General features: G+C 37.6%; 1 protein-coding gene across 4 annotated transcripts in view; it reads left to right on the top strand.

The window, feature by feature from the left end:
* INTU (inturned planar cell polarity protein) overlaps nucleotides 1-12759 on the top strand; it is a 92018-nt gene that overhangs the window by 69068 nt on the left and 10191 nt on the right. For all 4 annotated transcript variants that reach the window (XM_010813739.3, NM_001205855.1, XM_059876012.1 and 1 more), the window contains exons 10-14: nucleotides 1778-1840; nucleotides 2656-2877; nucleotides 4370-4822; nucleotides 5697-5794; nucleotides 10470-10659. In XM_010813739.3, coding sequence (XP_010812041.1) covers nucleotides 1778-1840; nucleotides 2656-2877; nucleotides 4370-4822; nucleotides 5697-5794; nucleotides 10470-10659 — 1026 coding nt within the window. The remainder of the gene's footprint in view (nucleotides 1-1777; nucleotides 1841-2655; nucleotides 2878-4369; nucleotides 4823-5696; nucleotides 5795-10469; nucleotides 10660-12759) is intronic.

Here is a 12759-nt window from a genome sequence, read left to right as displayed (position 1 = left end):
CATGTAAAATTTTTTAATTAAAATTCTTTCTAAAAGTTTACCTACAGTGAAGCCAAAGAGCTTCCATACCCTCAAAAAGCTTCCAATAAATTTATTAACACCTCATTCTTAAGTGTGAGGACAGTAAAGCATCACAGGAAATATCTTTGACATAAAAGCAGTCAAAACAAATGAACAAGGATGAGTTTGACTTCTTTCACGTAGCATAATTTATTTGAGATTCATTCATTGTCTGTATCAGTAGTTCAGTTCTTTTTACTGCATACAGTAGTCCGCTGTATGAAGTTATCACAGTGTTTATCCATTCCCCGGTTGAGGGATATTTAGGTTATTTCCAGTTTTCCTTAGGTTTTGTTGTGTTGTTTTTTAATTATAAAAGTAATGCATGCATATTGGGTTAAAAAAAAATGCAAGCATGATTACTAAAAACACATATCCTCCTTCCTCATCCCTCTCCACCAGTTCCATCCCCAGTTGTAACTGCTCCAACAGTTTGGAATGTATTCTTCCAGACTCTTTTCTGTACACATACATGAAAGTGAAAGTGTTAGTTGCTTAGTTGTGTCCGACTCTTTGCGACCCCATGCCAGGCTCTTCTGTCCATGGAATTCTCCAGGCAAGAATACTGCAGTGGGTTGCCATTCCCTTCTCCAGGAGATCTTCCTGATCCAGGAATTGAACCTGGGTCTCCTGCATTGCAGGCAGATTTTTTTACCGTCTGAGCCACTGGGGAAGCCCATACATACCCCTGTACAAGCCAATACATATGTATATAACCAGGTGGTGCTAGTGGTAAAGAACCCGCCTTCCAGTGCAGGAGACCTAAGAGATGTGGGTTCAATCCCTGGGTTGGGAAGATCCCCTGGAGGAAGGCATGCCATACACATATTACATATATATATGGGCTTCTCCAGTGGTTCAGATGCTAAAGAATCTGCCTGCAATGCAGGAGACCTGGGTTCAGTCCCTGGGTTGGAAAGATCCCTGGGAGAAGGGAATGGCTACCCATCCAGTATTATTGCTTGGAGAACTGCATGGACAGAGGAACCTGGTGGGCTACAGTCTATGGATCGCACAGAGTAGACGCACTGAGCGACTTAGCACACATGCATGCCTATATATACACACATACATACACATACCATTGGGGGTGCTATTTTTTTATTAGAAATTCTAAACTTTTTATACAAAAACCTTGATTGTCTTGTTCAAGTATTTCTGTAGATTTATAAAAGAGGAATTACTCAAAGGGTATGTGTATTTAATTTTTTTTACATACTATTAAACCCCAAATATGTTGTACCAGTTTGTACTTTCAAAAATAGTATATGGTAATATCAAATATTTTAGATGATCCCTTTCAATCCCTCTTAGGGTAACAAACATTATGTTCTACTCTTAGGTGTCTCTATTCAACAGTATTTTATAAGAATCAAAAATAAGGTTGTTTTCAGTCAAAAATAAATACATAGGCACCTTATGCCTCAATACAAGGACCTATGTTCAGCAAACTGTATTCATTATCTTGTAATAACCTATAAAGGAAAAGAATCTGAAAAAGTATGTATGTGTGTATGTGTAACTGAACCACCTTACTGTACATCTGAAACTGTAAATCAACTGTGCTTCCATAATAAATAAATAAATACCAAAAAGGAGAAACTTCAGTTACTAAGGGATGTAATGTCCATTATAACTGTTGTAGCTTAACTAGGATATTTTTTAAATCATAAAAAATATATATACATATATAAATCCACTGTGGTTTTTCCCCCAGTCTGAGGATTACTATGACATGAGACGGCTATATACAATTTTGGGGTCTTCTCTATTTTACAAGGTAAGTTAAGCTTGACTTTTAAATGTTGTACTGTTCTGTGAACAAACCTAAATTTTCTCAAACTCTTACAGACATGAAAAATGCATTTACCTCTTTTCCTCTGAATGTAGGTACAATAAAATCTGGATCTTAAAACAAGACTTATACCTAATATTTATAAATACATTAAATATTTCAGTTTCATTTCATTTTAAAGCATTTACAAATTTGTAAGAAAGAAACAGTACTCAAAAGAATCAAGTGTATATGAGAAAAGAGCAATACTTTATTTCCTTTTGCAGTTGTGTAGAACTTTCCCTTATCTTCGAAAAGTAACTGTATCTTATTGATAAATTTTCTAAAATGAGGTAGTTAACTTCCATGTAAAGCAAGTTAAGTTTCAATTTAATTCAAAGTTTCAATTCATCAAATGAATTTAAGTATTTTAATTTTGTATATTTTTAAGCACAGAATTAAACATATTGAAAGAGAATCAGACAATACAGAACTGTAAGTGTGAAAAGTCTCGCCCCACCTCAACTCATACTTCTCTGCTTTTCACCTTCAGAATTCAGTTCTTTGTAATTTTGCCAAATTCTCAGACTAATGCTACTTAGAGGTGATCCTGCTTTATGCTAAAGTCTATTACAGACCTAAGTTATTATACATACTTGATGAATAGTTGAAAGAAAACATTTTTGTTATTTCTTTATTCCACTTAAAACTGGAATATTTTAAACCAACTGAAGAAATACCTGTAAAACTCTAAAAAATATATTATAGGATTATTGCTCTATGTCACTAATCAACTTCTATTTTCTGTGGTTCAATTTAAGGGGTATTTGATATGCAGTCATTTGCCTAAGGATGATCTTATTGATATTGCTGTATACTGTCGCCACTATTGCCTACTGCCTTTGGCAGCAAAACAGAGAATTGGTCAGTTGGTAATATGGAGGGAAGTATTTCCTCGACATCACCTCCAGCCTTCTGCAGACTCAAACACTGAAGTCTTTCAGGAACCCGAAGGGAGATATTTTTTGCTAATCGTTGGCTTGGTAAGTTTACCTTCGTTTCTTTCTTGGGTTTGTTTGTTTTTGCCATTTACTGATTGTCTAAATAAATATATAAAAATGATCATTTAAAATTATAAGCATGTCAAATACTAGTATTCAAAAAAGTTACTCTCCTTTATTTCTTTTATTTTATATCCATTTAATACTCATAAAGAAATGGTAATGAACCCCAAGATAAGATTTTAGCAGGTTCTTAAGATTTTTTTGTTCCCATTTCTTTAAAACCAGAGGTTTTATCTTCTAGTTTGTTTTGGGAAATAGAAAGACATGAAAAGGATATAGAATCAGAAATGATAAATATGTGATTGAAAATGAAAGGATACCACGGATGAAGGCTCTTTGAAGGCTACCTTAGGGGAGTCCATGTGCCAGAAGTGGCAGCTGATGGTGTATCAGGATAAGGCAGTGTGAGATTTGTTTTCAAGGGTCATCAAGTAGCCTTGAGGATAACTAAGAAGAGGAGGGAGGAGTTTTTAATAACCATCACATAATTATGCCACATGCCCATATCTGTTTGTTGTTCAGTCGCTAAGTCATGTCTGACTCTTTGCCACCCCATAGCTGCAGCATGCCAGGCTTCCCTGTCCTTCAGTATCTCCTGGAGTTTGCTCAAACTCATGTCTATTGAGTTAGTAATGCCATCCAACCATCTCATCGTCTGTCGTGCCCTTCTCTTCCTGTCCTCAAACCTTCCTAGCATCAAGGTATTTTCGAATGAGTTGGCTGTTTGCATCAGGTGGCTGAAGTATTGGAGCTTCAGCATCAGTCCTTCCAATGAATGCTCAGGGTTAATTTCCTTTAGGATTAGACTGGTTTACTGTCTCCTTGCTGTCGAAAGGGCTCTCAAGAGTCTTCTCCAGCACCACAATTTGAAAGCATCAGTTCTTCAGCACTGTTTAGTATTCATAAATTTATGCATGCCTGTTACATACATATATTTTCATGTAGCTAAACCTGTATTAGCAGAGACATTACTTTGCCAACAAAGGTCCGTCTAGTCAAGGCTATGGTTTTTCCAGTGGTCATGTATGAATGTGAGAGTTGGACTATGAAGAAAGCTGAGCAACGAAGAATTGATGCTTTTGAACTGTGGTGTTGGAGAAGACTCTTGAGAGTCCCTTGGACTGCAAAGAGATCCAGCCAGTCCATTCTGAAGGAGATCAACCCTGAGATTTCTTTGGAGGGAATGATGCTGAAGCTGAAACTCCAGTACTTTGGCCACCTCATGTGAAGAGTTGACTCATTGGAAAAGACTCTGATGCTGGGAGGGATTGGGAGCAGAAGAAGGGGACGGCAGAGGATGAGATGGCTGGATGGCATCACTGACTCAATGGACATGAGTCTGAGTGAACTCCGGGAGTTGGTGATGGACAGGGAGGCCTGCCGTGCTGCGATTCATGGGGTCGCAAAGAGTTGGACACGACTGAGTGACTGAACTGAACTGAAACCTGTATTAATTTTTTTTTTCTTATAGAGACATTACATGTTATGTGTACTATTAGAAGCTGGAGGCTGTGCATCCAGAGCCATTGGGAATCCTGGACCAGATTGTATATATGTGGATCAGGTCAAAACAACTCTTCACCAGCTGGAAGGGGTAGATTCCCGCATAAATGAACGGCTAGCTTCTTCTCCAACCCCCTGCTTGTCTTGTGCTGACTGGTTCCTCGCTGGGTCACATGAAAAATTAGATAATTTAACCACCTCACCTATCCTCAGTAGGCTGCACGGTGCTTCCAGGGTCGCAACCTCTCCAACATGCAGAAGAACTCTTTTCAGTGACTATTCCTTAAAGACACGTAAGCCCAGTCCATCCCGAAGTGGAGGGCCTGACAGTGGTCTTGAAGGTGAAGGTGTCGGTCTGAGCCCCCACACTACGGAATCTCAGGGTTCTCATGGTTCAGAAGAAACTGGGGCCTTGCTTAAGGTATGTGTTCATTCCTATGTGTACATTCTAGGAGCTAAACTGTCTTCAAGGGAATTTTTAATGACAAACCCGTCTTCATTTGTACTAGTGGTGGTTTTTGTCACTGTTGGCAAACCAATGACTTAGGGCCAAGAGAGAAAGAAATACCAAGTAATAAAACATTGGAGAACTGTCACATCCTTGCACATGTGTTACTGCGGTTCCTGCTAGCATAGGATAAGCCAAGAGGTACAAGTTAGCATTTAAAATGTTTAAAGGAAATGTTGGCAGGAAGGGGGACCCCTTCCAGGGTCCAAGAGGGGGCTCGTGTCTAACACCTGGAAATGAATTATCTGAAGAGACACATGCTGATGAAATAAGAGACTTTACTGGAAAGGGGCTCCCTGACAGAGAACAGCAGGCAGCAGGGTAAGGGAACCCAGGGAGCACTTCTCTGCCACATGTTTTGCAGTCTCAGGTTTTATGATGTTGGGGTTGGTTTCCAGGTTGTCTCTGGTCAGTGATTCTAACTCAGGATCCTTCCTGGTGGCGTGTACATCACTCAGCCAAGATGGATTCCAGCAGGGATTCTGGGATGTTGGTAGGACATATGGACTGGTGTCTCCTCTCTCCTTTTGACCTTTCCCAAATTCTTCCAGTTGGTGGTAGCCTGTCACTTCTGCATTCCTTACTAGGACCCCTCTTGTCAGATAACTCATGCAAGTAGTTAACTACTGTTGTCTGGCCAGGGTGGGTGGTTTTGATCAGCCATTCCCCTAACAGAAACATTGAAAATAATAAGTAGTTCTCCTTGAAAGATTTCTAGTTTTACATTATATCTTCTGTTTGATTTCCATTCTTAGATATAAACAGATCTACTTATAATACTTTTCAGGTCACTAAAAAGAAGTCTGCTCTTCCAAATCCGTTTCATTTGGGGAACCTGAAAAAGGACCTTTCAGAAAAAGAACTGGATATATATAACACAGTAAAGTAAGACACTTCCTTGTTTCATTCTTTTTCACTTAACTCTCTGTCTTCGAGGAAATTTTACAGTGAAAAAGTGCAGTTCCATAACATATAGATTTTATTCAGCAAATATGATATGTCTTATATATGAAAGAAGATAGCTATGCTATTTCCCTGATATTTTTCATTGTGCATCTAAGAAACATAAGAAATAAAAAAGACAAAGTAGTATTTCAAAATGTAAAAGTTTCCATTTATGTCTCTTCCACAGGTAGCCTCCCTTTTGTGTGTCTAATTTTTAAATTAGTTTACTGTTTTTAGACTCTCATGGATGCTGTGGTTTTATAGATACTCCTTAGCTCTGAGTACTCATTCCCAGTGCTTGAGAGTGTTGGTTGCTAATGGCTCATAGTGAAGTCCCCCTACCCTGGCCTTGTCCAACTTGGAAGTTTATTAACTCCGCCAATCTTACAACCTCTCCCTAGGAGTAACATCTAATGACTAATCGATAAGTGAGTACAGGCTTAGCCCCTATTAAATTCAACAAAACTCTGAAAAGCCATCCATGAAAAGCCATCCAAGTTTCAAACATCCTGGCAGTATCTGCTGAGTCCTGCAGTCCTCAACTGGAGCTCAGTTCAGCTTTTCCCTCTGCTCAGTCCTGCTTCCTTCTTGCTTACCCCCACAGCTATTGTCCCCAAAAGTCCTCCCTAATAAACTTCCTCCCTGCATATCTCCCTATCAGAGTCTAGAGCCAGGGAATTGACCTATGACACCCTCTTTAGGAAATAGGTAAAAGTAAATAGGGAATTCTGATGTGAAAGGTGCTGAGTGGGAGGAGCATGTTTAGAACTTAATCTGTCTATAATTATTAAAATATGAACTGTTAAAAATTCACTTCTTGTTGTGCAGCAGCTATTATGTGGTGACTTGCAGGGCTTCCTTCCTAAGCTTTGTATGGTATTATGATAGCATGCATCAGAGAAGGCAATGGCACGCCATTCCAGTACTCTTCTTGCCTAGAAAATCCTATGGATGGAGGAGCCTGGTGGGCTGCAATCCATGGGGTTGCTAAGAGTCAGACTCGACTGAGCGACTTCACTTTCACTTTTCACTTTCACACATTGGAGAAGGAAATGGCAACCCACTCCAGTGTTCTTGCCTGGAGAATCCCAGGGATAGGGGAGCCTGGTGGGCTGCCATCTATGGGGTCGCACAGAGTCGGACACGACTGAAGTGACTTAGCAGCAGCAGCACACTTTCATTAGAGCAAGCAGACATGTACAAATCGAATTCACATTAAAAGAAAAAAAAAGCTGTTCAATATTACTCGGACATAAAAAGGAACACATTTGAATCAGTTCTGGTGAGGTGGATGAACCTAGAGCCTGTTATACAGAGTGAAGTAAGTCAGAAAGAGAAAAACAAATATTGGGGATTTCCCTGGTGGTCCAGTGACGAAGACTCTGTGCTCCCAATGCAGGGGGGCCTGGATTCGGTCCCTGGTCAGGGAACTAGATCCCACATGTCACAGCTGAAGATCCTGCATGCCGCAACAAAGACCCAGTGCTAACAAATAAATAAATTTTTAAAAATATTGTATATTAACACATATATATGGAATCTAAAAAAACAGTGCTGATGAACCTATTTGTAGGGAAGGCTTAGAGACACAGACATAGAGAACAGATTTATGGATACAGCGGGAGAAGAGGGTGGGACGAACTGAGAGAATAGCATGGAAACATATACATCACCATGTGTAAAAATACGTAGCTAGTGGGAAGTTGCTGTTTAACACAGGGAGCTCAACGCAGCACTCTGTGACAACCTAGAGGGGTAGGATAAGGTGAGGGGCTGGGAAGAAGTGAGGGGACATATGTATACTTAGGGCTGATTCACATCGTTGTATGGCAGAAACCAACACAACATTGTAAAACAATTACCCTCCAATTAAAAATAAATTTTTAAAAAGACATTTTAGAGCTACCACCTTCTTAATCATTGAAATGTTTTATATTAAGTTCATATATATGTTTCACAGAGTTGTCAGGAAAAACTTTTTTCATAAAGTCAGGGCAAAAACAAGGTAATTTGTCTTCATAAAATAATGCATTGAAAATCTAACGTGTTAAAATTTGGAATTTAATGTGATGTTTAATATATTATATTCACTAAAAATTTATAACACATTTTAACATCTGAAAAAATAAATTCTTCTGCAATGAAAAAAAAATATTTAGTAGTTAAAGAAAATTAGTTATTTTAAAAAACAAAAATATTTTTTAAACAAAGAAATCTAAATCAAACCTCTGGTGGAAGCCTGTAATAACTTCCCCAATCCCTAATCTTCCATTTAACAAAAACTACTGCTCTGAATTTTTATTACCTCTGTATATTATTTTAATATGTATGTATATATATGTTATTTGGGCTTTATATCTTGGAAAATATTTTGGAAATATTGGAAAAAGGTTATATTGTATTGGAAATATTGGAAAAAGGTTATATTGTAACAATATAAATTTATAATTGTTTTTAAACATAAATATGTGATGTAAATCATAGGCTCTCCTATTTAAAAGGATGCTACAGAGGCATATTTATTCTCCTTACTGACTTGGAAAGATGTTCAAACTATATAGTTAATTTAAAAAGTGTGATATAGACCGGGGTGTAATATACTATCCTAATTTGTTTCGTAAAATAAAAATATATAATATACTAAATAATATGTGGAAAATATTCCACTCAGTAAACAAGTCTTATCCATTCTGCATTCTAGTAATTCTTGAATCCACCCAGCACCTAATAATTGTACCCTAGTTCAAGCTCCTGTTCTCTCACCTGGTTATACTGCAACCAGTTCTCAATTCCCATCCTATCCTGAATCTATCCTCTGCTATAGGAGTGACCTTTCTGAAGAACAAATCCGATTTAATCTGCATGTTTTAAAAATAAATACTTGTCCTTCCATTGGGTAATTGCTTATTTGATGATTTTTAAACTTTCAGTTTATACACTGAGTGAGTTAATATACACTGAGTTAATTTATGATTTTCAAGAACCAGAGGTGCTCATTGTGTTGTGGGATTGTTCTGAGAGAAAACTAAAGAAGTTAATATAAATTTTAATTCTAAACCTCCCTAAATATGAACATTACTAATAACTTTTTAAAAGAATCATTCCTTTTCTGTACCTTTTCTTGAATATGAAAACCTCAGAATTAAATGGTATGTTTTCAATTATTTTCTTTTTGAATAATTACAGTTTTTGTATTTTGATTATTTTTTACTTAATTGAAAAAATACCAGCCACCAGTTGTTAATGAACCCACCACCCTATGGAAAAGTATGAGAAAAATTTATAGATGATCTCCTTCCCTGCCTATCTTTGGCCTCTCTAAAGAAAACCAAAACCATTAGTTAGTGATAAAAAGTTATTCTGATCTTGCTGCCTAATTAACAGTTTAACAGGAGGCGCTGATGGGGGATTTTGGTCCATATGTTTACAGACTGACAATCAGGAAAAAGCAAGGTGTAGTAGAGCAGGCCTCAGAATCAGCTAAGCTCTGACACTGAGCTGTGTGACCTCAAACAAGTTAATCCAAGTCCTCTGAACATTGATTTTGGTTAAAATGAGGATGAAGTGAAGTTGCTCAGTTGTGTCTGACTCTTTGTGACCCTGTGGACTATAGCCTACCAGGCTCCTCTGTCCATGGGGTTTTCCAAGCAAGAGTACTGGAGTGGATTGCCATTTCCTTCTCTAGGGGATCTTCCTGACCCAGGGATTGAACCCAGGTCTCCCACACTGTAGGCAGGTGCTTTACCATCTGAGCCACTAGACTCCCAAAATGAGGATAGTAGTAGTTACTGTCTTACAGGGTAATTATGAGAATTAAGCCTAAGATATTTTAAAGCACCTACCCTGGCACACAGAGGGCATTCGGTATATGATAACTATTACCATTATTTCATTGTCACTGCTACTGTTCTTTACTCTTCTTACCACTGGTAGAAATAAGCAGTACTTATAGGTTCTGCTGGAGTCTCAAACCCCAGTAGGGGAAGAAAGGATAGAAAAGAATGGAGAAGTGAAAATAGTAAGAGAACATGTAAGAGACTGTAATGATGAAAAGTAGTGGAATACTTCTAGTAATGCCATGGATTCTAGAATGTCAACTCAGCTTTGTAGTTGGTAATACTGATTTTATTTTTCTTCAGGATGGTCCATTTGACTGTCATAGTAAGAGACTATTGCTACTAAGCTACTAACTGAAAATCTTAGTTTGTTGGAATGTGTTTTTGTATGTGGTGCACCCTAGACTGATACCTTGTTTATGGCTTGTAGATATCTGGGCCAGACTCAGGCTGAGTTATTCATTACCAACCATGGAAAAAGAGGGCTTTAGCCAGTTTGGGTTGTTTAGCAAGGGGATGATTAAGTTACTTGCAAATGAATTAGTGTTTATCCTTGAATAACATGTAGTATTTGCCTCCATTAAGGGAACTGATAAATAACCCTAGCCTGTATTTTAGATAAGGAGGAAGTGGGAATTTCAATGTTTGGCCTAGTTTTTTTTCCCTAATTATACTAATGTTCTATTGTAGTTAGAAGCTTATTAGACATCTACAAAATTCAAAACGAAGCAACATTTTTAAGTTTACTCTAATATCTCTCTAATTCCTTTTTTTTCAAGACTGACATCTGGTCCTGAGAACACACTTTTCCATTATGTTGCCTTAGAAACAGTGCAAGGGATCTTCATTACTCCTACCCATGAAGAGGTGGCACAGCTGAGTGGCTCGATCCACCCTCAACTGATAAAGAATTTCCATCAGTGTTGTCTCTCCATTCGTGCAGTTTTCCAGCAGACGGTGGCTAAAGAGGTAGGGCACTGCTATAAATATAGCTCTCTGTCAATTTTACTTCTAGATCTCTAAATATTCTGTCTGAAACTCTTTAGCAATAACTATTTTCATTTAATTTTTTTAATAGTCATTCCATCTAATTTGAATGCCAGAGGATTATATTCACTGTACTTAACTTTAAAACTTTCTTTCATAATTCTGAGTTTGATGTCCCAGATTACTGTTTCAGGAAATGGTGGGCCTGTGTGTTTCTATAGCAAAATAGAATATAGTAGTTTGTAATGTAAACTTGCCTCCCATATTTGATATCTGTGATTCAGCCATTATTTGGACATTTATCTCTACCATTTTGTAACTGAAAATTTTTTACGTTTTCAAAGGCAGGATAAGGTATCTGGAATATAAAGGAATAAAGAACAGAATTTACACAATAGTGTTATATATGTTTTAGCCACTTGGTTGGTTGCTTGCTTGCTTTTCAATCCAGAATGAAGTTTTATTTAATATTGTACCTCCAGAAAAGTAGTCATGTTGTATACAATTAAAATCTCAATTACATAGTTTTAATAGCAGGGAAAGATAAGTATTAAATTTCTTGAGAAAGATAAATATATATAAGTTTATTTGTGACTGGTCAAACATCATACTGCCAAAAAAACAAAATAAAGAAGACTGGAAAATGAATGTAATGTGTATAGCAATACATGCACCAAGGTTGCTAAATTTGTGAAGAACTTAGGTGTAACGGTGGAAGAACATTGGGCTGGGAATAAGGACTCCTAGACTGGGCCTCAACTTTTCCTATTTCCTCAGTTATAAAGTGAATGAGCTGAATTATATAATCTCTTAGGACTCATTCAGCAGTGAAACTCTTTGTCTTATAGGATTTCTTCTTCGAGCTACCAGAAATTGGTATTCGGCAAAATGTTATGTTTGACTGTGTATCTCTGTGTGCTTTGCATTCTTATGCTCCTCCTTTCCTGTTTAACATACTAATAGATTCTGTAAGGTTCATTTCATTAACTTACTTAGTAATATAAATTAGCCTTTCCCCTATTATTTAAACTTAGAGGTACCTACCATTTTCCAGATACTACTCAAGATGCTGGGGATACAGCAGTGAACAAAAAGTCTCTTTCATCATGAAGTCTATATTCTAGCAGGGGAAGCTAATGAATTAGCAAGCAGTTTAATATATCAGGTAGGGTAAGTTTCAACAGCAATTATAACAAAACAGAGTCAAGGATGAGAGGTAGTGGTTACTATTTTGAAAGATCCCTCTGATCATGTCAAGTAATATTTGAACAAACACCAGAAGGAATTGAGGGACAAAGCCATGTGGCAAATGTGGAGGCTGAGCTTCCAGACAGAAGGAACAGCCAGTATACAGCCATGGAGGTAGGATGGCTGAGAGCGCGCAGGAGCAGCCTGAGTCAGGAGGAGAGCAGTAGGAGTTGAGATGGCAAAAGCAGCAGGACTGGGTCATGCAAGGCCTGATAGGCTAAGGACCTTTTGAGATTTATCCGGAAGAAGATGGGAAGTTCCTGGGTAGTTCTGGGAAGAGCAAGGACATGTTCCTTAGTTTTCAAAGGATCACTCAGGCTACTCTGAACAAGCTTGCAGGGTAGATAGAGAGGGTGGTAGGCAAGGATCTGTGGAAATTCTCAAAGCAAGAAATATCAGTGGGTTTTGGATCTTGCAGATATAATGGAGGATGAGGAGGATGAGCCAAAAGGATTTGTGTCTTCAATAAGCATTTTGAAAGAAGAAGAATCAAGGATCACTCCACTGTTTTGGCCTGAGCCTTACAGAAAGTCTTTATATTCCAAGTGGGTCATTGGTTTACTAATGATTTTATCAGTGAGAAATTTAGAGAGTATGCTTCAAAGGAAAAATACTACTTTAAGTGTATGTGTTTTAAATACATTATAAAATCATCTACTCATTTAGTAACTCATTAGTAATCTATTCATTAAGCATCTACTGTGTACCCAAACACAACTGCTTTCAAGGAATACAGAGATGAACGGCATATAGTCTCTGCCCTGGGAAAAAGATTCTAATGTACTGGGGAAGAAAAACCTATAAACTGCTAATATAGTATAAATATTAATAAGG

This window comes from Bos taurus, chromosome 17 (assembly GCF_002263795.3).
Source record: "Bos taurus isolate L1 Dominette 01449 registration number 42190680 breed Hereford chromosome 17, ARS-UCD2.0, whole genome shotgun sequence".
In the NCBI taxonomy this organism is placed as follows: domain Eukaryota; kingdom Metazoa; phylum Chordata; class Mammalia; order Artiodactyla; family Bovidae; genus Bos; species Bos taurus.
Note: the sequence above shows the minus strand (reverse complement) of the source record. Positions and strands in the feature narration are given on the sequence as shown.